General features: G+C 36.1%; 1 protein-coding gene across 1 annotated transcript; it reads left to right on the top strand.

Moving 5' to 3' along the window:
• Positions 1-964: 964 nt before the first annotated feature.
• On the top strand, positions 965-24,796 carry MED23 (mediator complex subunit 23). Its single transcript, XM_072300507.1, has 21 exons — positions 965-1,134; positions 3,035-3,133; positions 3,718-3,866; positions 4,229-4,361; positions 5,207-5,389; positions 6,094-6,381; positions 7,783-7,992; positions 8,806-8,892; positions 10,075-10,277; positions 11,348-11,754; positions 12,050-12,224; positions 13,514-13,847; positions 14,797-14,951; positions 16,205-16,385; positions 18,156-18,298; positions 18,986-19,127; positions 19,958-20,060; positions 21,053-21,272; positions 21,991-22,161; positions 22,991-23,275; positions 23,743-24,796. The coding sequence occupies exons 1-21, from the start codon at positions 1,093-1,095 to the stop codon at positions 24,089-24,091; spliced, it is 4,059 nt and encodes a 1,352-aa protein (XP_072156608.1). The 5' UTR covers positions 965-1,092; the 3' UTR covers positions 24,092-24,796.
• The last annotated feature ends 35 nt before the right edge of the window (positions 24,797-24,831 follow it).

The following is a 24,831-nucleotide window of genomic DNA, read 5'->3' on the forward strand; positions in this document are numbered from 1 at the left end:
CGCTATCGCAAAACCTGAACCTTGGAGAGACCAGCGTACTTCCATGAGAAAGTGAGAGAGGAGAATGGTATAGCATTGTTACATCCGTCTGGTTTTTCACATCTACCGTGCCTAGGGATTTAGGATTCTGTTTCGCACATCATACCAGTATGATTTTCTACCAATCTCTTGATATAGAGGCAGCTATGGCAAGCGCAGCCAGGTAGTCCAATGCTACAAGCCACTTAATCAACAACTATATTATCACTAACTTACATCAAATATGACTTGTTTTCTTCTAATAACAAGGGGTAACCAGAAATTATGTTACTGTGATTCGCGCGAGGAAGACTTCTTGGGTCGAGATGAAGAAACGTAAATGAAGAAATGAGTCCGGAACATCTCGACCAGAGTACAGGCCGCATTTCGTTTAACATTTAGGAGTCTGGAGTATTCTCGCCGCGATTTCATTGAAATCACATGAACAGTTCAACGGGGTATCTGATATTTGATTTTACGAAAGGCCGCACTTCAATGTTAGACGCGGACGAATGTTCTTTTGTCGAGATGAAGATACGTAAATGAAGAATGAGTCCGGAACATCTCGACCAGGTGACCAGGCCGCTTTGTTTACATTAGGTGTCTGGAGTCTCTCGCCGCGATTTCACTTGAAAACACCATGAACAGATCCCAACGGGGTAAACTGTTAATGTTGATTTTACTCGAAAAGGGATAAATGATAGACGGCGGACGACCGAAAGTTCTTTTGTTCGAGGTGATGAAACGCTATCGATGAGAAATGGAGTTTTCTGGAACATCTCGAGGAAGTCCGCTCTGGGTCGCTTTGTTTACTGTCCCGGACTATGTCGCAGTTCGTTTGTTTACATTAGGTGCGAGGTTTGACAGCGATGACAGAATTGGTTTTTGATGAAAATTTGGTCTGGAATATCTGGGCCAAACGCAAAAACCACCAAGCATCCAAGCTCTCTAGGTTATGTTTACATGTTTTACAGATTTCAAAATGCTAAGCCGGATCCGGATCATGGGCGGATAATGAAATGAAGTGATAAAGTGAGGTGTCTTCTAGAGGAAATTGATGATATTTCATCAGAAATGGGAACTGAGCAGATTCACAATGTCCTTTTGGACATGCTCGTAAGTAGAATAAGTCTCTATTATTCGCCAGAATAGGGCCAGAGTAGCGAACGGACATACTTACTTTAAGAGGTCGCACTCCCTGCTGTTAATTCAGAAGAAAAAAACTCTCAAATATATTAGAGATGTTGTCATATAAGTTGGCCATTGTTTACTTTCAGTTTCCAGGCGTTTTCATGACCAACCTCATGAGTTGGTCTCCTGTGGTGTAGTGGTTGTAGCGCTGGCCCTATGACCAAGAGGTCCCGGGTTCGATTCCCGGCCAGGTGATCTGAGTTTGATGGACTCAGGCAATGGTCACCTGGGGCTGGGGTAATAAGCGTAGGATTAGCCATAGGCTATTTTGAAATTGGTAAAAAAAAAAAAAAAAAAACCAACTCTCCCAGAAGCAATAGAAAAAGCTTGGATAGGTTTTTTAATCCCTTCAAACCTTGTAACACTTCAATTTTTAGGCACACAGAAAGCGCAACCACATTAAAGTTGCGGGTTGATAAGTAGTTTTCTTATTTTTTTTTTTTTTTTTTTTTTTTTTTTTTTTTTTTTTACTACTTCAAATAGCCCACAAGGGCTAATCCCACGCTTTAAGTCCCATCCCCCCTCCGTCCCTACTGAACCAGCCCCAGGCAACCATTGTTTGAGACCATCAAACTCGGGACCTTATGATACGATCATGAGACGGATATTTTTAAGGTGGATAGTAGGGAACGCCGCTTTGTGCAGGGGCGTAAATTCATTGTCGCCCCTTGCAAACCAAAAGTAAACATTGGCCAACTTATCTGACGACACCTCTATCATGCTTTGTTTGCACCTAAGATGATATTAGTAGAGGCAACTAGTTGTACAGAATGCTTTTAGATGAGAGACAGCATGGGAAAACTTCAGTAAGACGGCCTTAGCCAAAGTCGAAGTCCTGGTAACCAGGATAACTCATTAAAATATGGCTGTGTAGGTAATGAGCCCTCTACATGGCTGCTGAAAGATTCCCATTGAGAATAGGGCTGGTAACGGAAACTGCTGCAGCACCCTAGAGATTTTGTAAGCTAGAGCTTGCGTATCATATGTGGAGACAAATGTCAAAGTATTATATTTATGCCCCCACTCTTCGGTGGTGCTATCTGAGTGCATGTATCAACCTGTTGAGTGGTGCTAATCCAGAGCTCATCAGAGATTGACATTTGTCTCAACATATGGTGCGCGAACTCTAAGTTGGCAGTTGTTTACTCTTGGCAGTCATTCACAGTAGGCCAATTTATGTCTCTGCGCATGATGCATTGATACGTGCGATCCTGCCGCAGCTAATCCTTGATCGCCATTGAATAATTGCAACGCAGTCGCCTGCAAGCAGAAGGTGAACAACTGCCAACTTAGCTGACAACACCTCCACTAATGCCAACGGCTGCCAGAAGTAACTTTCTAATTCAATTTTAAGGATGTACTCCCTCTCTTGAGTCAAACTAAACCTGCGTCTAATATGCATCAAATCAACTGAACAGGAACGCAGCTTTAGTGCAAATTAACTCAACCAAGAGTCTGCTTCCAACTTTTTTACTTTGCCATTTACCCTATTTTTACCAAAATGAAAGGCTTAGGCTCATAAGCGAACGCTTTGTCTCAACAAAGTGTATAAGCGATGGTGGTTGCATCTTGTACCCGCTTGATGTCACACGGTATCAGGTACCTACTAAAGCAGGCTGATTGCTGCCGAGCACCGTGGTCCGGCCTCGGATTCCATGGCAAAGCATGTACCCTCTGCGTGTCAATATCCTCTGAAATGGTGTCTCAACTCGAAATGAGACCACCTTTTTCTATCTGCATTGTCTCAGTAATTATACTTCGCTCTGTTTATTAGGCATTTTAGCATGGTAAGAAACTCATATTTTCTTGTCTCGTCATTTTTCAGAAAGTGGACACCATTGAAGAAGCATTCAACAGTTTCATGTATCATCGATCCAAGTCGGAAGAAAAAGAAAAGATTTTGAAAATTCAAAATGAGCTCCAGGTGAAAAACTTTGTCTGATAAACTTTAATTTTACTTAGCCCTTTTTCTTTGTGCCTCAGGTGTTAGTTGACACTAAAGATTCAGAAAAATGAACACGAGAGTCCTTTGAATAATCAAATCCAATGGTTGAATGATTCAACACTAAGAACCACATCACCATTATTTTTACCCAAAACCAAACACTTTCGTTGATGTATTGGTGTTCACAACTTAGCTCTCATTTGCAAATAGTCACTTTTCATTACAGATTGATTTTCTACCATTGGCGGGCTTTGTCTGAGTTGAGTGAGTTGATCATTTGTTTAGTTGTCAAACTTTGGGAGTGTGTTCAATCAACTTCTTTTAAAATAAAATTTTAGTAATATTTCTAATTCTGATAAAAAGTCCTTCTAAAAAAAATAAATGAGTGAAACACTAATGAACCTCACACATTTTAGAGTTCCACAAGTCCTTGCAAGTTAGGTGAAAAAAATAACTATCCTTACAGCCACTCAAAACATGGACACTCGGGCAGTACATGTTAACTTGGTCTTGGAATAATTTTAGGTATAATGAGTCTCCATGAACATCCTCTTTTTTTACAGACGATCATTTCTGCTCTTCCTCCTGACCAGCTTGAGGCTGTCGTAAAACAGTTCTTGGGTCTAGCAACTTTGAAAGTCAATCAAAGCCGAATTCAACAACTCTTCGTTCTTCTAGAAAACTTTGTCTCTAACAATGTTCTCTCTGCTCGGTATGTATACACATACATTCACATAAGTGTATAAAACACAAACTCCATTAGAACGTGAAGCTCACCCCAAACGCCTACCCCAATGTCGGCACTATTCCATGAAGAACCATTTGAAATCTATTTTTCCTTCAAAAACTATCCTAGTCTCAACAAAATTGAATTGTAAAATGTGAAATTATCATTTATAGTCTTTGAAATTGTCAGGAAATTATCACCTTTGTGAGCCCTGTCTTGCCAGTGGCTGTTAGTCCATGAACTGGAATTAAAATGAACACAACAAGAACAAAGTAGTAATTTTTAATTTGTATCATCATTTATGAGCATCGAATGTTGAATCAATCATTAAATTTTTTTCTTTTAAGGATGGTGTGTGAATGTATTTTAATGAGTGAGAAATTAGTGTACACAAACGATGACTACTGGATTCGATGCTTTCAACTCATCAGGAAAATAATCGGAGGTGTTGACTACAAAGGTGTTCGTGAGATTATGAGAGTAAGTCTAAATTTTTGTTTTCTTTCGCTTCTTCTACTGTCTTCAACCGCTTTGAATCTTGAACTTTTCAATAACACTAGCTTGATTAACAAAACAAGAAGGAAAGAAAGAGGACATACTTAATCTGAGTATTAATTATTCCTGTGTAAGACACAGTATTGCTGAAAGTCTAATTAAATGCGCAATATCCCTCTCAAGCCACTGAAATCTTTTCAAATTATAGAGAGGTTGTTTCTGCTAGTTTGAATTAAAGCGCTCACAATCCTGGTTTTGAGTCACAGAGCATTATAGGTTTGCCATTTCGACTTACAGAGCTGATTCTCTCATGGATTGCAGTCCAAATATTTTGAAGGAATGACGCAAAATGACGCAAATTGATGAATTTTTTCAAATGCAGGGATTTTCCGAAGGGATCGGATTTTCCTTCACATTCCGAATTTTTAATTTAAGGACTTCAAATCAGCAAACAAGCTCAGCACATCTATAGTATTTTCTTGTAAAAAAAATTGTCCGATGCTTTTTAATGCCCGTTGACCATTGGGATTGTTTCTCCAATTTTTTTACCTACTGCTTTAAGAGTTCTACGGCTAGGTACCAAGTAGAGACACTTTTTTCCTGCATGAAAGTAAGGAAAGTGACTATATTCTCAGTATGTAGGCATTCTAGCATAGGTATTCTCCTAAATTTTAATTCTAAATAATTTTGACTTAAATGCAAGGCAATGTTCTTAAAAGCACCAATTTGTTTTAATTGCTTCCTTTATTCTCATTTTCTTCTTTCCTTTCTGAATTATTTGAATAATTTACTTCTACCTGTTTATTGTTGTTTATGTTACTTCTCATCAGGGCTGCTGTGAAAAAGCTCAAACATTTCCTGAAAACTTGACAGCAGCAGTACTTCCTCAACTCAAAGCACTGACCAATGTTTTAGAACATATTTTTGATAGGAATGCCTGTCTTCTTCCTGGCTATTTCATCAACAATGAAGTGCAAAAAGAGTACCCGGACAACAATGCCTGGCCTCATTGGGTAAATCTCCCTTCATACTTTTTTTAAAAAAAAATTTCTTGACTTACCATGGAGTCCAAAAGATGGGAAAATAAGCTATTTTTAGACCCAATCCTCCAGTTTTTATTCTGAGACAAAGTAAAGAGGTTAATACAAAGAAGCCTAAAAAAGTCGGAAGAGAAGCTAGCTGTTTGGGAAATTTCCTGGCTCTGCTTTTACCTCCACTAGCTTTGTATGAAAATTTTGCATTGACAATTGTCGTATACAGTGTCTGCTTTCTAGTAGGCACCCTTCAGAAATCCTCAACGTCTCATCTTTTTTTTTTTAAATTACTCTCTTTACAAAAATTTTAGTATTCATAGCACCCTCATGAGCTCCATTGACAAACCAAAACTTCTTTGAGTTTTGACATTTCATGATATGTTGAACGCAGTCTACTTGAGCCCGTTTCAGATTACTTTGTCTTTTTTGCCTTACATGAGAATTAGGGAATTACCTATATCCTGTGCATACAGTGATAAAGGCAAAGTTTTCTGAAACGGGCTCTACAATCTTTGAGGAGTGAGTCAGCATTTTCATGATGCTTTTACTACACCAACAGCAAACATTTTTTGTAGGCAATACATAGTTAAAGTAATGTTCTGTTCGCCTTTCTGTGAAGCTGTGTCTAGGTGTATTTGTTTGTATTGGCTGTTTGCTTGAGACTCTCTTCTTGCTGTTTTCAGACACTAGCGCCTTTACTTTCAAATTTTGTTGAAGGCTTCAGATCGGTCGCTCAAATGCTTACCATCATTGGGCATTCTTCAATGCTTCCTGTTGTGGAACATTCAGGTTATGCTGATCATCTGATTAATCCTTGGAAGCTGGATCCTACCACTTTAAAATTTACCTTGAAAGGAAACCTTCCGTATGAAAAATCTTTGTCAGAACCTCAAACACATCTACTGCGCTACGTTTTGGAACAACCATATTCAAGAGATATGGTTTGTGCAATGCTTGGATTACAAAAAACGGTTAGTTGTATTTTTCTTGAGTGAGCCATACTGGCTGAAGACTGATGGCTTATTAGTAAAGGGGTATCAAGTCCGGGCGCTGTGCCCTCCATCGGCCAGCTCGAGACCATCTCAAATTAAATGATTTCTATAACTTGCTTACAGGGACCTCTTTGGCTACAAGCATGAGAGTGCTGCATGGAGGAGAGGGGAGCATATTTCAGGCATTGTCCTGTTAAATTATCACCTGTAATTTTGTACTAATGTTGTCAAAAATTTCCTGTTTTTATTTGCTCTATTCAAGCACTCCTTAAAAAACGTTATTCTTCAGTTAATAAAGTGAAGAAAAAAAACACTAAGAAGTGGCCCGAACTGTATGTAACAAGGTGGAGAAATTGTGCTGGGTCCACACCATTTTGCAAGGAGAAGAAAGCCAAGAAGTTCCAAAAATTAAAATTAGAGTCAATATTAATCAATTAATAAAGATAATAATTTTTGTTTCTGCTGACCGTACCTGTTCAGGGAACTTTTAATATTTTTATCAAATACATTAAGAGTCATAAACCATTTTTAAGGAGATTCTTAGGAACAACAACGATGTTCATCTGCTCCTTCATTGTGTTTCTCCAAGAGTTCCGGTTATTCTATTCATACAATCAAAGAATTATTGAAGAACCATGTCACCGAATTTGACTGCATAAGAACCAGCTATTTCAATCCTGCAGGGATGAGTCACTGCCAGTTTATTTATTTATTTTTTTTTCCACTTAAGAATAATTAATTGTTAAAAAAATAATTAGATTGAAGGTAAAATAAAAAGGTGCTTACTATATAAGAGTCGATTTGGGAAATGTTTGATGTGTTCATCCTATTTGCTTGAAATTTTAATGAATATATCCGTCCAGAGGTGCTCAAATTTTTAGGATGTATAATGTATTATCTTTGGACAAAAATTGGAAAATTCTATTTTTTCCTGTCAAAAACCAAAATAGTGTCTTCTAATCAACCCCAAGAGCGTTTCTTAGGCAAATATGGAATCTGTTTCCCCTAACCATAGGGCCTAACAGTATAAATGAATGATAATGGGTATTTGTTTTAGCAGCTGCAAAGGATAGTCAGAATTTTTATGCTGTATTTGGATTCCATGAGAGTTCAGAAACAATCAATTTTCAATTATATTTTTAAGCAAACAACTACAAAGCTGTCTTATAACAGAATAATTGTGAAAAGAAAAAGGTCAGATGAAAGTTTCACCATTAATTGAAGTCGTGAGCTAATTTTCTTACTACCGTGCAATTTTGAATGATAAAAAACACAATGGAAAATTCCATCAAGATCTAAAGCAAGCCTCTCCTCCAAAGAGATGAAGGAGTCTCAGAAATGTTTAGCAATATACCTAACTAAATTATTTTGTTATTGCAGGTAAAGGTGCGATGTGTCGTTTTGGAAGAACAAATTGTGGAGTTAGCAGTTGTTGCAATGGAGAGAAGTGAAAATGAGCAACCTGTTGGAGAAGGTGTCGATACTACAAGCACACATTGGCTTTGGCTTCACTTATCATCGCAACTCATCTATTTTGTTCTCTTCCAATTTGCAAGCTTCCCTAACATAGTTAATGCACTTCATGACAAGGTACTGCTTCTAAGATTGCCCTTGTTCATCATAATTACATTTCAGGAAAAGATAGCCATTATTAGTCAATATCTGAACGTTGCATGCTGATAGAGAAATCAAATTTTGTCTAAATCTGAATGTTGTCAATAACTCAACTCGATAGTTCAATCATTCATTCAGATAGTATCTGCTATAATTATCAATTCAAGTAGGATTTTATTTCTTATTTATTGTCAGAAAAAATTCTGCTCTAATGATCTAACTGCAGGAAGAGTGAGCTCCTAAAGATGCTCTCCAACTTTCAGAATAATGGTAGATCGTCTTACATCTTCTTTGGTTGTTTGACTCATCAACCTATCATAAAGAGAAAGTAAGTTGTGATCTGAACTATGGGCTGCATCTCAACCCCTTCTGTCAATGAGGATAGGTTACTTTTTATGGGAGGCCAATTTTTGCAATCTGGTAGTGTCTTACATTTCTAGCTCTTCCCATCAATCTGTTCAGAAAATTTCGAAGATTTAATTTTCAAAGATTCTGACTCATAATTATTCAATTGTACCCCCCTATTTCCCACATGGACAAAAATTGTTTGGCATGAGCCAATTGTGGGCATCGGCTAGAACGGTCAGAAATCGAGAGGCGACCTCTTCTCGCTAGAAGAAGGGGTTACCACACTGCCCACTCTCTAGACTTAGTCACGAGAGCCAGAATTTATTGTCAAAATATGTTCAATATCATTTTCAAAATCGATTCTCCTCAATTACAGAGCACTATTGAATAGAGAAAACAAAAAATAACTTAGTTTTATCAAAAAATTCACTTCATTTTCAGCTGGCAAACAGAGATCTTCGAAAAGGAAGAGACCACCTCATGTGGGTTTTGTTGCAGTTCATATCTGGAAGTATTCAACGGAATCCTGTAAGTGAGAAGAAAACTATTTTCTGTAGGCAGTTTTTCCAGGTTAAAGCATTACAAGGAAAAACACTAAAAATGTGGTAGACTTGAGATGGTGTTCCTTTCAAATGTATCATATTATGAGATTGTAGATGCTTCACCTTTAAACTGTAAGCAAATGTCTTTCTTCGTTTGGCCGAAAACAGTGTTTTCAAGAAGTTCTAAAATGAGCAAATCTTTAATTATTAGTTGTTGTAAATTAAAAGGTCTTACTTTCTAATATTCTTAAGTCAGCACTTGAGCTTAAGTTGAGGTTACACATAACAAATAGGAACCCCGTCTCAATTCCGCTAGTGAGACAAAGGCTACAAATTCAGTAGCGTAACAAGAAATCTTCGCGCACCCCCGCCAATCTAAGGCTGCGCCCTTTCATAACAGAAGTTTTGAGCAGCGAACCCCCCCCTTCCCCTGCCTGTCTAGTCATTCAGATCTGAATAAATGAAAGAAAATCAAGGAATCGATATGAAAATAGAAAGAAAAGTGAAGAGGAAATTCAAGTCCCAAAAAATGTGAAACTTACATGAAATGTTTGCATGATCAAAATTTTTTTCGTCTCGCCTTAGCATTTGAAAACTCTTCAGTGAGGTGATCGAAATTTAAGGCAGCTGCAATTTCATTTTCAATTGACAAGAGCGCGAGACCCCACAGTCAATGTTGGCTCATTGTGCTCTGCAGATAAGTTTTGATCAGTTTCAATTCCGAAAAAGACCGCTCGGCAGAGGCAACACTCACGGGCAAAGTTAAATAAAGTAAGTAGTAAAGGTAGGGTTAAGTACTTGTTCTCCTTGCTTTCCTCTTTCTCCATCTTTTCTGCCTCTCCCTCTCTGCCTTCTTTCTTTTCTCTCTTTTTCTTTTTCTCCTTCTTTTTCCTGTTTACTTTTCCCAAAATTTTACGCCCCTTGCATCGCTGCGCCCCCTTGCCCGGCGGTGGCGGCAGGTATGGTAGTTACGCCTCTGCACAAATTGGACATTAAGGGTTATTCCTACTGTCAAAGTAGCTAACTGGTTCTTTCCTGTTCCATTGAACTGCAGCTAAGTTTGCTATAAACTGTAGAGACTTTGGCTCAAATTTTCTTTGAATTTCATGGGGGAAATGCTGTGTATTTTCAATGTTTTATCTTTGAATTTGGTGCATTTTACTTTCAGCTGAGTAATTTTCTACCTGTTCTGAAACTCTATGATTTATTGTATCCGGAGAAAGAGCCTTTACCTGTGCCTGATGTGAACCATGCTCTTTGCACTCACCACATGGCAGCCACTTGCATATGGATCCATTTACTGAAAAAGGCTCAAACCGAGAAACTGAATATGACTCGACCCATTCCTCTCACACTTCAGAACCACCATGAGTAAGTACACTGGCTAATCTTCAGTGAAAGCGTGACTATAACAGGGATCAGGTTGCCACTCAATTTCATTAGTTTTTTTTTTTAAAAATGAGTCTTAAATGCTTCCAAAGTCTAGCTTGTTCAGTGTTTTTAATATTTTAGTCTTGTTTGGCCCATTTTTTAGATTCTATTCTGTTGTGCTCCTTTTTTCAGGTCATACTATTCATTTAATTTTCATGCCTTCTGTATGAGAATATGTACTCTTGACTTTAGGAATGAATATTACTGAAACAAAAAAGTTGTTAATAAATACCAAATACTTTCTATCAACCCCTAAACTATTATGAGAAAGAAAATCACATTTCAATAGAAAATTCAAGTTTAGGAATGTTGAATAATATAGCTACCGCGTCTTCTTCAGACGCCAAGTAGACAAGGAAAAATTGTGGCAACAAAGTTTCTTGCACCATTCTATAAAAAATGAGTATGACTTCTAGGTGCTACAAATCCTCGGCCTTGATAATTTATATTTTTGGTCGCACTGTAGAACCAACTTTTTTTATGGCTTTAAAGCCCAAAAACCGTCTGAGCTCAAAAATCATTGTTCATGCTCAAAATTCATGAAATCAACAACACTATGCTGCCTTTCAGCCACCTCTTTATTTTTCTCCCTGTTTCGAGTTCGTGGCAAGTAACAAAGAAATGACTGCACTAAACTGATTTTCTGACAATTGTTTCTCGAAGAACGAGCAGCAATGCAGGATGCAACAGGAATGCAGTATATACTTTCACCAATGTTCTCACACTAGACATGAAGTAACTTGACATTTTCCTTAAAGTTGCATTGATACACCAGAACAAATTTGAGACTTATTACTCAACAAAGACTTAGAGAAATCTGGTTAAAAGGAATGTTTAAGTTCATATGATTATAAATTTACTGTTAGATTTTGCAAGGAAGTAACCGTACAAGTCTGCAAAACGTAAAGACACGGAAGCACCTGAAATTTATCATATGTTCTAGAATTATCATGAAAGTGTATTTCTGAAACTCTCAACTCTCATTCTGTGTTTTTTTCTTCTATTTCTAGTTTCTTGCAGCATTTGGTTTTTCCAAACACAAATTTAAGCATGGGTTCCGATTATAGAATAGCTTTACTGTGCAATGCATACTCGACAAATTCTGACTATTTTTCCCGGCCGATGACTGCTTTAGTCGACTCAATTCAGAAAGGCCCAGCGCAAGCAGCACAAGTTCCGACACCATTGCCAAACAATGCAGCTCTATCGAATGGGCCAACAACTCCCCTCTCAATGTCAATCCTAGACTCACTGACGGTCCATTCAAAAATGAGCCTTATACACAGTATTGTGACACATGTCATAAAACTTGCTCAATCTAAATCAAGCATGGCTCTAGCTCCAGCTCTGGTGGAAACTTACAGCCGCTTACTAGTGTATACTGAAATAGAGTCACTGGGAATAAAAGGTTTTATAAGTAAGTAGCTTTTTCCTAGAACTTCTATCTTTTACCTAATTCAGAAAATGAAGTTTATCTTTGGCTATTTATTGAGGAAGTCAGAAACGAAATTGATAATTTTTCAAAAAATGAACCAAGTCTTTTCACGTATTCATTAAAATGTATCCTTAGTGAAACTTATTCACCCAAGAAATTATGGTGAAGACTCAATCAACAGGCACTTATTATAATATTAATGTAATTTTTGGATTCTTCCATTTCTTCTCATTTTGTTGGCTTCCTAACCTTATACTTGCCAATTTTCTCATCACAGGTCAGCTGCTGCCCACAGTTTTTAAGTCACATGCATGGGGAACTCTGTACACTTTGCTGGAAATGTTCAGTTACCGAATGCATCATATTCAACCACATTATCGAGTCCAGCTTCTATCCCACCTTCACAGTTTGGCAGCTGTACCACAAACAAATCAAACACAGCTTCATTTATGGTAAGCTAATTCAAATCACTGACTCAAATCTGCTCAAAAACATAGCATTCTCCTTATCTTTCAGCATATTAATGGTGAAACTGCAGAAATGCATATTTTGGTTTGCGGCAATGTAGACTTCATGTTGTACTTCATTTTCTACATGGAAAACTGCTATTTGTCATCTCTTGAAAACTTCGGCGATTTTTCTTCTCTGTGGAAGAAATATTCTTTGAAAATTTCAAACTTTGGTTTGCCCTTCTTCCAGAATATAAAATAAAGGGGGAGATTTTGAAATGCTGCAATATAGGTACGCATTTTTTCAGTTTCACTGTTGATATGTAGGTCTTAATGTTAATATTTATGCCAAGAATTTGCTGTACCCAGAATATTTTTTACCACCCTGGAGTTCTAGTATTTGTAGAAGCTGTCAAGTCTTCAATCCTTTCAGTCTAGAAATACTTGTAGCATTTGAACAGATTGTCGAACTACAGTCAAACCAACCAAGTCGAAAACCTTGCTATCTTTGTGATAATGGCTTTGTCCCGGTTTTTGTTTTGCCAATTTAAAGTCCGTTTACCTCAGAAACCCTGCTGTGTTGGAATGACCTCTTGGTCCTGATGCATTCCGACCTGGTGAGCTTTTAACTGTAGTAGCATTTGGGCAAAAGAATTGAAAAGATTTTCCAGGACTAATTTTTTTGATGAAATAATTTAAGGGACTACTTACAATGGTTAGCACCTAACTCTTTTTATTTAATACATTTGAAAAGATAGTCCTATGATTTTTTTTTTTATTTCAATAGCTCCTAGTTCTTGAATCTATACTGCGATAGTGTTTCCCATTATTCAGCTCAAGGTGCCAAAAAATTATTTTTGGATAATTAAAGCTAATAAATCAGCAAATGACATGAAGATTTTTTGTGATAACAAATTTTTCTCTTTGATATTTATAAAGTCACAGCATCTTCAAAGAAATGGTAATCACACCATCCTGAGGAATTGTTCAAATCATGAATTTTTTAATCTTGACACTGTTGGTCAGTAACAAGTAAACTTTTCAATGGCTCCTGCACATGCACTATTGAGTGACATGGGTTAAAAAAATTAATAATGTGTGAATTAAGTTATTTCTTATGTTTGTCATGAGATGATCTTAGGTAAGCTTACTTTTTACTCTTAGCCAATCTATGAAGTTTGAATTTTTAATTGCAGTTCTATGACAGGCTTACTCCCATGACTCACTTAGATATAGAGATAGAGGTCTCCTCAACTATTCTATTAATCGATTTTGTTTTCAAATTTTACTAGCGTCGAAAGCACTGCTTTGAAACTGATCACGGGTTTAGGAAGTGCAGAAGTACAACCTCAGTTGTCAAGATTTTTAAGTGAACCAAAAACCCTTGTATCAGCTGAGTCGGAAGAGTTAAATCGAGCATTGGTGTTAACTTTGGCAAGATCAATGCATGTTACTGGGACTGGCGGTGATCCGGTCTCAGGGAGCTGGTGTCGAGAATTACTTAATACAATAATGCAAAACACTCCGCACAGTTGGGCCAATCACACATTGATTTGTTTTCCCTCCGCACTGCAGGAATTCTTCCAGCAAAATTCAGTTCCCATTGAGAACAAGCAACAGTTAAAAGTAAGTGTAAGGATCTTTGTTGATGGAAAGATTAGTTAGTCAATGTGTGAAAATACTTTTATGAAATATTCGTGCATCCATTCTATCTTTATGATTTTGTCCTTCTCTTAAATTGACTTCTTTTTAATTCATGATCATACCTTCAATCATTCCTTTGAGTAGAAGAAATTAATGAAGGTGTTTATCCTTTTGTTTGTAGCATTAGTTAGGCCCTAAAAAAATGTGAATGCTGGCAGATGCGATTCCAAGACGTTTCTACTCTCTTATTTCTTTTTCAATTTTGAAATATTCCTTTCTTTTTTGATACAGTCAAACACAGTAAGAAATTCCAAAAATCTAGATTTTGCTCTAGGCACCCAGCCACCAGCTAGAAATTCCTTTTTCAAAAAAAAAAAAAAAAAAAAAAAAAACAGAAAGCTGTAATAGAATAGATGCTGCCTCCATTTCCAACCAAAGCTGTAGCACGTTGGAGACGTGCTTTTTTCCAATCCTACAGCTTCGAGTTTGAGGCCTGTGGAAGTGGCAACATTTTTTTGCCCCTATTCAACTTACTCATATTTTTTTGTAACAGTACTCTACCTCTTTTCACATTTTATACTTTAGAATCAAGTATTAATTTAATTTATCATTATCACCTATTACAAATTCTAATTCATCAAGAGCCTGTGCACTCCATCATAACGGCAGTTGTTTGTCTGTTTGTTATGCTTAGATATATCAAGCAAATGAAAAAAAAATGAAAATGAAAATCATCCAAAGAGTTCATGAAAATCATTTTAGCCCGATCGAAGGCAGTAGCTTATAGTGCTTTGTTTGTTACGTCAAAATTCTACTTTGGTGAATTTTTTGGCTCTACGATTACATATTTCTTAGTGAGACTCTAGCGAGAGACCCATTTTATACTGATAATTTCTAATGATCAGAAGTTAAAAACAATTTGAATTTTCAGAAAGCTGTCGAAGAAGAGTATCACAATTGGGCCTCAATGACAAATGAAAATGATATCATAGCTCACTTCTCAGTTCCTGGTAGCCCGCCTCTCTTCCTCTGCTTACTATGGAAACTCATCCTTGAAACAGACAGAATCAACCCCATAGCCTACAAGTTAGTTTGAAGTTTTTCTCCTAATATTTTTTCATGTTTCACCCCTGAAATTTTTTAGCATCTGCTTGCCCTTCTCGATGTGTTAATGCTCTTTCTGGAAGCGTTGGCTAACTCAGGAGCAACGCCATCTGATATTTGAAACCAGAGAACTCTTTAAACTTATCATATTACTTGCTCTACTTGGTTGTTTTTTTATTTTACATCGGCCTCGTTCGGTTCATGCCCTATCTTTTCTTTATTAGAATGCTCATTATTGAACAAATTGATTTTCAACTTTTTTATATTGATTTGAGTCAGAATTTTTTATACATCCTGATTTTGATTAAATAATTTTAATATGTATCGTTCAGGAAAGCCCGATTCTCAAAGACAGGACCCCACCACCCTGTGGTCCCCAAATTTGTCCAACCCAAAGTAACCGAGTAAGAAACCTGGTAGCGATGATCTGGGACACCCTGTTTGTTTCCTCATAAAAGTTTCAAATTGTACAGAGTAAATTTGTCAAAGCTTTCTGAAAGCAACTCATAAGAAAGAGTGCATTATATTAAGATTCATCCTTGTCAACTCCCTGTCAATTTAAAAATTGTGAGTCCAAGTGGTCTATGAAAATGAATGTGACGTTTTACCCAAGTTAGGCCTTGTAAAACCTTCCCTTCACTTTGACACACGGCCTTTGTAAATTTCTCTTGAATGCAATAGTAAACTAAAAACTATTATTGACTGTAGAGTATGTCAAGACTATTTCAGTAACTTATTCAGCTCTAGTAAAGTTGGAATTTTTTCACTAAGGAAACCTAAATTGATGGACATGGAAAATGTTATATCTCATCGTCAGTCATGAATTTTATGTAGAACTAACATGAAAAGTTGATGAAGAAGCATACACATATAGCAATAATCAAGTTCTAATCTTGTCCGGTGGTTTATTGCACCTCTTGTTGAAGGAAGAAGTTAAAGGATGTGTCTTGTCATCCTATATCCTCATTCAGGAACTGAGCACCATCGGTGTCAAAATCAATTTTTGAGTTGTGTGGTTTTTTTGTTTTTTTTTGGTAAGCATGTTCTAGTTGTTTGGAGGAATCGATTTTTGCGGCATCCCCTATGTCGATTTAAAAAAATAAAAATTCAACATATACGTAATTTTAAATTTTTTTAAAAAACTGTGGCTTTTCTTGTATTTTTAATGCATTGTGTTTTTGTTGTCCAATCTTTCTTGTTTATTGATTTTGTATAATTTTCTGGTAATTTTTCAGAATTCTAGAACGAATTGGTGCCAGAGCATTGTCAGCTCATTTGCGCAAGTTCTGTGATTATTTGGTTTTTAAATTTGCCAATTCTGAAGAAAGTCAACGTATCAATAAAGGAGTTGATGCGATCAATAATATGATTTGGAAATATAATATTCTCACCATCGACCGACTTGTTTTATGTTTGGTAATAAATTGTTTTAATTTTCTCAATTTGAAAGCAGGCCTTTTACTTTATCGCTACCCTAGGGTAGAGGAAGTATTGTCATTTTTAGTTTCATTTTATACACACCATTTTATTTGTGTCCTTAGAAGTTACTTTATCAACATTGTGCCAAAAATGACGTTTTTGCATCTAAGCTTATGCATAAGGTCACTGAAACAGTTGAAATTAGACATTCAAACACCTTTTAACCTTTTTAACACCTTTTTTTGTAAGTTCTATTAATGTTGATGCTTTTTCTGTCTGGTGTGTAGCAAGGTTCAATTCAATACACCAAAATCAGCCAAGAAAGCAATTTTTGGTTTATTTTTGCTTTTTTCCACCATATGGGTCTAGGCATGGAGTACTATAACTGAATTCATTAAAAGGAGGAGTAACGTTTTGGGCCTTTTCCGGCCCCACCTGGATTTTGCTAAATGTTTCATATTTTCAAAGCACTAGTCTTAGGTAGACTCTGTGCTAAATATTAGACCGATTTTTGGCATTTTTGACGCTTCAGGACGATTTTTCTCGAAAATTTGGCAACGTAGGGAAAAGGTACTAATCACATTTCTATGTATTTTTTTACGTTCTTTCCGAAATTGTACACGGTTTCCAGATTAAATTAAGTTTCACACACGTAAACTTGAAAAAACCCCTAAAAATTGGTGAAATTGGCAACAATGGACCGTTAGGCCTTTCCAAATTCACAGGAAGCCATTTTTATGGCCAGATATGAAAAGTACGTAGAAAAATACATATAGTACACACCCATAGAGGGTGACTAAGGTCGAAAAACATTCAAAAGAGCTGCCTTCAAGTATAAAAAGGCCGCTAAAATCGACATCTCGGTCAATTTTCACATCGTGGGAATCCAGGTACAACTATGATATTTTGGTATGTTGTATGGATGGATAAGAGCTGTTATCTGGTACAGTATGAAAAATGTACTCCACTTTCTTGAACCTTAGACGCGGCGATTTATCGATTTTTTGCCGTTTTTGACACTTTGGGACCAATTTTTTCGGAAATTTGGCAACATAGGAAAAAATTTTACTGAACATTGTTTATTCATTTTTTTACGTACTTTTCAAAAATGTACACAGTTTTTGGATTAAATTGAGTTTTGAATGTGTTAAATGGAAAAAACCCCTAAAAATGGGCCAAAAATGGCAACAATGGGCCATAAGGCCCCTTAAAATTTATCGGAGGCCTTTAAAAAGGCCAGAAACGAAAAGTACGCAAAAATATACATAAGAATCATGTGCTGGAAGAGTGATAACAGTCGAAAAAGTCGACGAAAATAATTGTTTTTCGATTCCAGGATTTTGGGTTTGAGGCGCTGCTGCGCCCTTGCATGGGCTCCGTTCGGTCTAATATTTGGCACAGAGTCTACCTAAGACTAGTACTTTGAAAATATGAAACATTTAGCAAAATCCAGGTGGGGCCGGAAAAGGCCCAAAACGTTACTCCTCCTTTGGGCCGGAAGCACACCTTTTTTAGTCTTCAAAAATGGTATCTGTAGTTTTTCTCCCTGTTTCTCAGAAGTCTCTTCAAAAGTTGACTCTAATTGGAGGCATGAGTAACTTTTTAAACAAACTGTGTACAATCCCATTATCAGGCATATGTATAGTTTAAAATATACTTTTTTTCAAAAACAATTGTAAAGGATACCTTCTTCTGTAACAGATAAAGGTTTTCTCATTCATTGTGATTATAAATTATCGTTTTTATCTTTTTTATTATTTTGCTCAGGCTTTACGGACTCAAGAGGGCAATGAGGCGCAGGTCTGCTTTTTCATCATTCAACTACTTCTTTTCAAAGCATCTGAATTTAGAAATCGAGTCCAAGAATTTGTTGCAGAGAACTCTCCTGAGCACTGGAAGCAATCAAATTGGTAATTTTTTAGTCATACTCTAGTTGAAGTATTTTTATCTAATTAAATGTGATACAATAAGGCTCTTTAGCCTTATTTGTCACAACGGTGGCTAGTATGATGGATTTCCTCCAAATGACTGGGAAAGTAATTTCCAAATGAAAATATCAGAACCTTCAATTTATTGGATTACATTTTACATTAAGGAACTGCATACTTTCTATGGCTCATTATTAAAAGCACCAGTCCAAGTAGAGAAACTAATGGTTCATGAAAATGAGCCAGAAATAGTTCTACTGTTTTGCAAAATATAGCTCAGTTATCTATGAAAATGACTGTCCAAAATGAAACCCTACTGTGTATTTTTGAACGAAGATTTTATTTGCCACTAAAAATCCACTAAATTGAAATCATCACTCAAAGTCGAAAATAACTTTATCAGGTTCGTCTCAAGGGTTAGAAATGCAAGGATATAACCTCCAAATTATCATTCAGAGACCAGTGTTAACATGGTGAACATAACTTCAAATGACAGCTTGATTTTCTCCACTTTGATCTAGCCTGAAGTCAGTTTTCCATTTTAAAGTAGCATTGATTTCATCTCATCATTCTTAGATGTGTCAATGGTGGCAGTATCTGCCTTTACCAAGTGAAATCACATACACACATAAATTACATTATGTATTAATACGCCAAATTTTCTTGCAGGCATGAAAAACATCTTGCTTTCCACAGAAAGTACCCAGAGAAGTTCGCTCCAGAGGGCATAATTGAACAAACCAGTGGTTCCTCTTCATCATACCAGTCATTACCTGTTTACTTTGGCAATGTTTGTCTCAGATTTCTTCCAGTAAGTTTTGAGAACCTTTCGCAAGCTCTCCCAAACCTTTAGTGGTGTGAAAGTCGCGAATAAAGTCACTGCATGAACAATGCTGTGGTGGTATCACTCGAGCAGTGACTATCATTTTAGGTGTGCCAAAGTCTGATTAAAATTGTTTCCTTTTTTAATTAAACACAGCATTACGATTTTAGATAGCTTTTTTAAACTTCTTTTTGAAATGCAAACTTCAAACTGCCATAAATCCCAGTTTAGGATGATATTGCAAGAGCTTTTTTCCCCGAAACCGTTTGAAGAACACTCTTCCATTCTTCAGTATTAATGAGCCAATTCTGATTCCATCATGCTAAAGTCCCTTTTCTTTTGAACAGTAGCAAGTATAAAATTATCCCATTGGTTTTTGCCTCTTTGCATCTGCCACATCAAGTTCACCTGACGATCTTTTTAAGGTATTAAGTAATGATATTGGGCAAAAAATAATATTTTAATAAAATGGAAACTAATTAATCCTGAAGCAGATGGTGAAGTAATTAGCTTTGTGTGCTTGCACCGATATCACAAATGACAGGAAAGAAGGACTGAGTGCACCAACTGATCGGTTGCACATCTGATGAATATGGAATCCCTCATGTAATAAGCGAGAGGTGACAAAAACAACAAAACTCGTATTATATTATTTTTCTTTAAAAATTCACAAACAAAATTAACATGGACACAGGATATTATTAGAATGGTAAACATCCTTTCGATCTCATCTTTTAAAAAACTATTTGATTTTTTTGATTTTTTTTTTAGCAAGAGCAATTGCCTCCTTTTTTTTATTCAATCTTTTCTCCTTGCAGGTCTTTGATATAGTGATACATCGGTATTTAGAATTGCCTCCGTCAATTACCAAAACCCTGGAGACTCTTTTGGAACACCTTGGTTGCTTGTACAAATTCCATGGTAAGTTTTGTAGTATCTTTTGTCATCTTTGTAGCCATTCATTACTCTCTGATGATACCATGGCACAAAAAAAGACTGTCTCTGTTTTTGGTCATTACCATCATTAATAAGGCCAGCAAAACAGACATTTCTTGTTTTCTGTACCTGAAACAGCAGGAGGAATGTTGCAAGACCCTGCTTTGACCGTAACGATAGTTTCTATTTGACAGTGAAATTTCAATAAGTGAGAAGTTCAAATCAGTCATGTTTTCTCTCTGATTTTATCTATTTCCCTGTACTGTAATGTTATTGATTTTGGGATAAGTCAGAATCTTACTTTCACCTTAATAGAAAATCCCCTTACCTTGGACACATTTTTTGCATTTAGTCAGACATAAATGTGAAGTTCCTGACGATAAATCCTGTACTGAGAATATGCTGTACTAGAAGTTACAAGGAAAAGAAAAACTAATGGATCCTGTATTGGCAATATAGGCCACCTGGTGCGGCAGGGTACTGTGGCCCTCCTTAACTTTACAATGGCTACGCTGCCATCTGTAAAATTTCTGACTATTCTTACCCAGAAAAATGTGTTATTGTTCAATGCTCATCCACCAAATGCATGCTGTATTTTTCAACTCAAGCTGAAATTCGCATTACTCAGAGCTTTGCCAAAGTTGGACAAAATCAGCTTATCACAATTCCACTGGACTTTTTTTTATCTAATCCTCAACAGGGCCCAGTATAATTTTCATTCAGATTAGTACCAATTGTAATCTATATTTTCATGTTAGGTGACTACAATATAACCACAAAAATTATTTAAAGCATTAGTCTTACACTGACAAAATTTCCGTTTTGTAAATATAATTCAATGCAAATAAAGAACTAAATAAATCAATCAATAAATAAAAATTCAAACAAATCTCATATGATGCTTCAATACTTTCTCTCTTTTTCCTTTTTTTGTAATTTGTGTTCTAAAATGCAAAATTTTATTGTCATTTTTCCAGATCGGCCAGTCACTTACTTGTATAATACCTTACATTATTATGAGCAGAAGCTCCGGGATCGTCCTCTGTTGAAACGTAAATTGGTCTCTGCAGTCCTTGGTTTTCTGTACGTTTCAAGAGCACCTGGGTGGGGTCTTTCAAAAGCATATCTTGCCTATATGCAAAGTGATCGCACATCTTGGATTCCTGATTTAGATTATTATGTCCAGTTAATTCGCAGGTCAGTTTTTTTATTAAAAAATGTCCAACACAATTAATTGTATTTTTTTCCTGAGTCTTGAGTTTTTAATCAGTATCAGATGCAGATTAGATATTGGAATGTTTTTAAATTTATGTCCTGTCTTCAAAGAATTTTTTTTTATCTTGTGAAACATCTACATTTCAAATAATCTACAATTAAAGCAGCTGAACAAGGTTCATTTCTCCTAACAATAAAAGCAAAAATATTTTTTTTTTTTTTTTTTATCCGAATATTTTTTCATTGTCTTCCCCTGCTTTTACCTCTTTGTTGATTTGTGTCAAGTATCTTCTTTTCTTCATCAGTTTTCACGCAAGATCTCCTTTCCATGTCTAGGAAAAACACTTCTTGTCACATTACTTTCATTGGTGAAATCGAACAACTTTCGTGTGTAGTTTATTCTACAGTAAGTAACATGAAATTACTTTTTTGTGAGGTTCATGAAGGTTACAGATTAAAAGAAATTTAATTACATACTTCATCCTGCAATGAGTTTTGTAAAATGTTTTGTCTCCTTGACTTTTGTCTCCTTGACTTTGTTTTACTTTTTACAGTTCAAGTTGATATTATTTTGCAACAGTTTTGCTTTGTAGATGGCTTGAAGCTCAAATGAACCAATGATACAGAATTTCCCAACGATTTTGCTTTGATTTTCAAACTATCAATTATTCATCCTCTATGACATTGTTTTGATCCACAGGATTGTTGAAACAATGACAGGTACAAGTAACTTTCCAGCAACTGACTGGCGTTTCAATGAGTTTCCAAATCCTGCAGCCCATGCCTTGTATGTCACTTGCGTTGAATTGATGGCAACTCCTGTACCTCCAAGTGTTGTAGGAAATGCACTTCTGGATGTTATTGTCAAAGGGTAAACACTCATTATTTTCGCCTCTCTGTCAAGTTTTGATTACCTAACAAAAAATGTATGTCATCAAAAAATCAAGTCTAGTGTTTGATTTGCGTTTATAAATTAAAAATGGATTCTTCTGGTATGGATTCAAAGAAAAGAGCTTCACAAAGAAGGACCAAAAGTAATTTGACAAAACCTTTGGACTGTAGAGTTATCTTGTAAAGACGTTAATGCAAAAGCAACCATTTTCTCCACTGGATTATTTTAGTTGTGTTATACATATCACAAAATTGTCGAGTTTTTTAATTTATTTTTTTTGGGGGGGGGGGGGGTGTTGGTCTATGATGCTCAGAACTGGCTAAAAGCTATGGGTTGGAACGAGCAAAACACTGAGAAAAAGGTTTACAATCAAAAATAATTTCTTTGACAGTTTAATGTGATGTTTTATTCTAAAATCAAACATTAAATGAAACTTCACAATTTTGAAAGAATTTTAGCGCAAACTGCAGTCACTAGGGTTCAAAAGTAATCAAACTAAGAAGCCAACTTAGCAATGCTGCCAGAATACAGGAACATTTTTTAGGACTTAAAAATTCCAGGAATATAATCTCTCTGTAATAGGTGCATATTATGTGTATTATAAAAATGAAAGCAATTAGCGCCACAGAGGATTTAGCCATTTTTACGCACGGCTCTTTATGTAATGTTGGAAAATTGATACAGTTCAGGGAAAAAATAACTTGTCTTTCAACTCAACTGAAAGGAATTTTTAAAACATGTGTCCTCCTTAGCCTTTCCTCTAATTTTTCTTTAGCATTAATTCCCTATCTCTCTATCTTTTTCACAGATACAATGCAATACCATCCAACGAAATACATATGTGGATAAATAGTATTGGTCTCATTATGTCTGCTCTTCCGGATTCATACTGGTTAGTGCTTCATGATCGGCTCGAAGAAATTGTTAGCTGTCCAAGCCTCCTAGAATGGAAGTACCGTTTCTCACCTTTCCAGTTATTGAATTTCAAGCTGACTCACAATTCGCTGCTTCCCTCAAAGTTGGCATATACATTAGCTTTGGCTCATGCAATATGGCATCATGCTGGTGTCGGTCATATCTCAACACTCCCCACGTAAGACTTTTTCGTTAATCTCTTTTTTTCCTCTCTTTTAAGAACTGTTGCTGGACCACTGCACCCATCACATTAGCTATTGTTTTAAACGTACGCATTGCATTGTATACATTTTGATAACACCAGAATTTGGTCCGATGAAAGGAGCAAGGGTTATAGTGATCTTTAAGATCAAAAAACTGATTGGATATTACACTTCTGAAAAGAATGTGTCATTGCAAGACCATCTCCAACTTTTTGAAGGTTCCTTGACTAATAATAATAATAATTTAGCTCCTTCTACTGGGTTGTGTTTCATGTTTCAAAAATAGCTGTATTAAAAAAATGAAAAAGAACTGCATCGGTAAATTCAAGTATTGAATTTGGAGTCACTTGTGCTCTTGCTCACATGTGCTTTGAATGTGTTTCAAAAGCTCAGCTTGCATATCAAAAAGCCTGCGTCTCATATTTTTGTTTGAATTTTTCAGGTTTATGAAGGAAAAACTGCTCCCTAAAATCAAACATGAAGAACAGTTCATCTTCCTGTGTCATTTAATCGGCCCCTTTTTGCAGCGGTTCAACTCCGATCGCCCGCGCTATGTCGTCGACCTGACAATTGAATTATACAATGCCCTGGCACAGGTCGACCAATCAGTGGACCATCTAAACTACATGGACCCAATCTGTGACCTGCTGTACCATATTAAGTACATGTTTGTCGGTGACATAATGAAGAATGATGTTGAAGCCATTATCAGGAAGTTAAGGCCAGCACTTCAAATGCGTCTGAGATTCATTGCCCATATTAGTATTGAGGAAATCAACCCTCCAAGGTAAAAGACTCTTTTTTTCCTCTCACAGGTGACCTCTCAATAGCTTAGTAAGTAAGGAGAGTATACATCGACCAATGAAGCGCATTGTCTAACTTCCATTTTATGACGGGATAGTTTGGTAAAATTTGAAAAGTACTCTGGTTGATCATAGATCAAGGCGGCTCTTAGTATTTAGATGTCCCACCAGAGCCGAAAATGTCATCGGACCACTAAATGTACCATACAAACCCAAAATTCACCAAAAAAAGCATTAATAGTTGTTTTTTAAGAAGAGTTTAAATTTAACTAGAGGTGATGTAACTAGGCCTGAAAGCAATAATGTACGTATCTAATAAATTATATTGCTGAAAGCAATAGAGGGAAAGCATTTGATCCGCAGCATGCCCCATGAATTTTTCAAATCCCAAATGAAAGAGATTTATCAGTGGTCTTTGGCTAAAAGCTGTAAATACAAAGTAAGTTTTTTTTAATAAATCATATTTATTAATTTTATCTTTTTATGTGAATGAAACTGAATATTTTTAGTGTGTATCAAACAGGTGTAAGTACAAAATGTAAGTAATCTATAATTTCTCTTAAAACTTGTAATGGTCGATTGTTGTACATATTCCTTTAACAGACCAAGAAAACAATTCTAGGTAAATTTTCTCCATTCTGTAAATAATTTTGATTTGTACAGTTTTTAATAAATGCATTTTGTTACAAATAATTGAGTTGTCTTATTGCCTCATCACTGATTATCCA

The sequence above is a fragment of the Bemisia tabaci genome, chromosome 5 (genome assembly GCF_918797505.1).
Source record: "Bemisia tabaci chromosome 5, PGI_BMITA_v3".
NCBI classification, from domain to species: Eukaryota; Metazoa; Arthropoda; class Insecta; order Hemiptera; family Aleyrodidae; genus Bemisia; species Bemisia tabaci.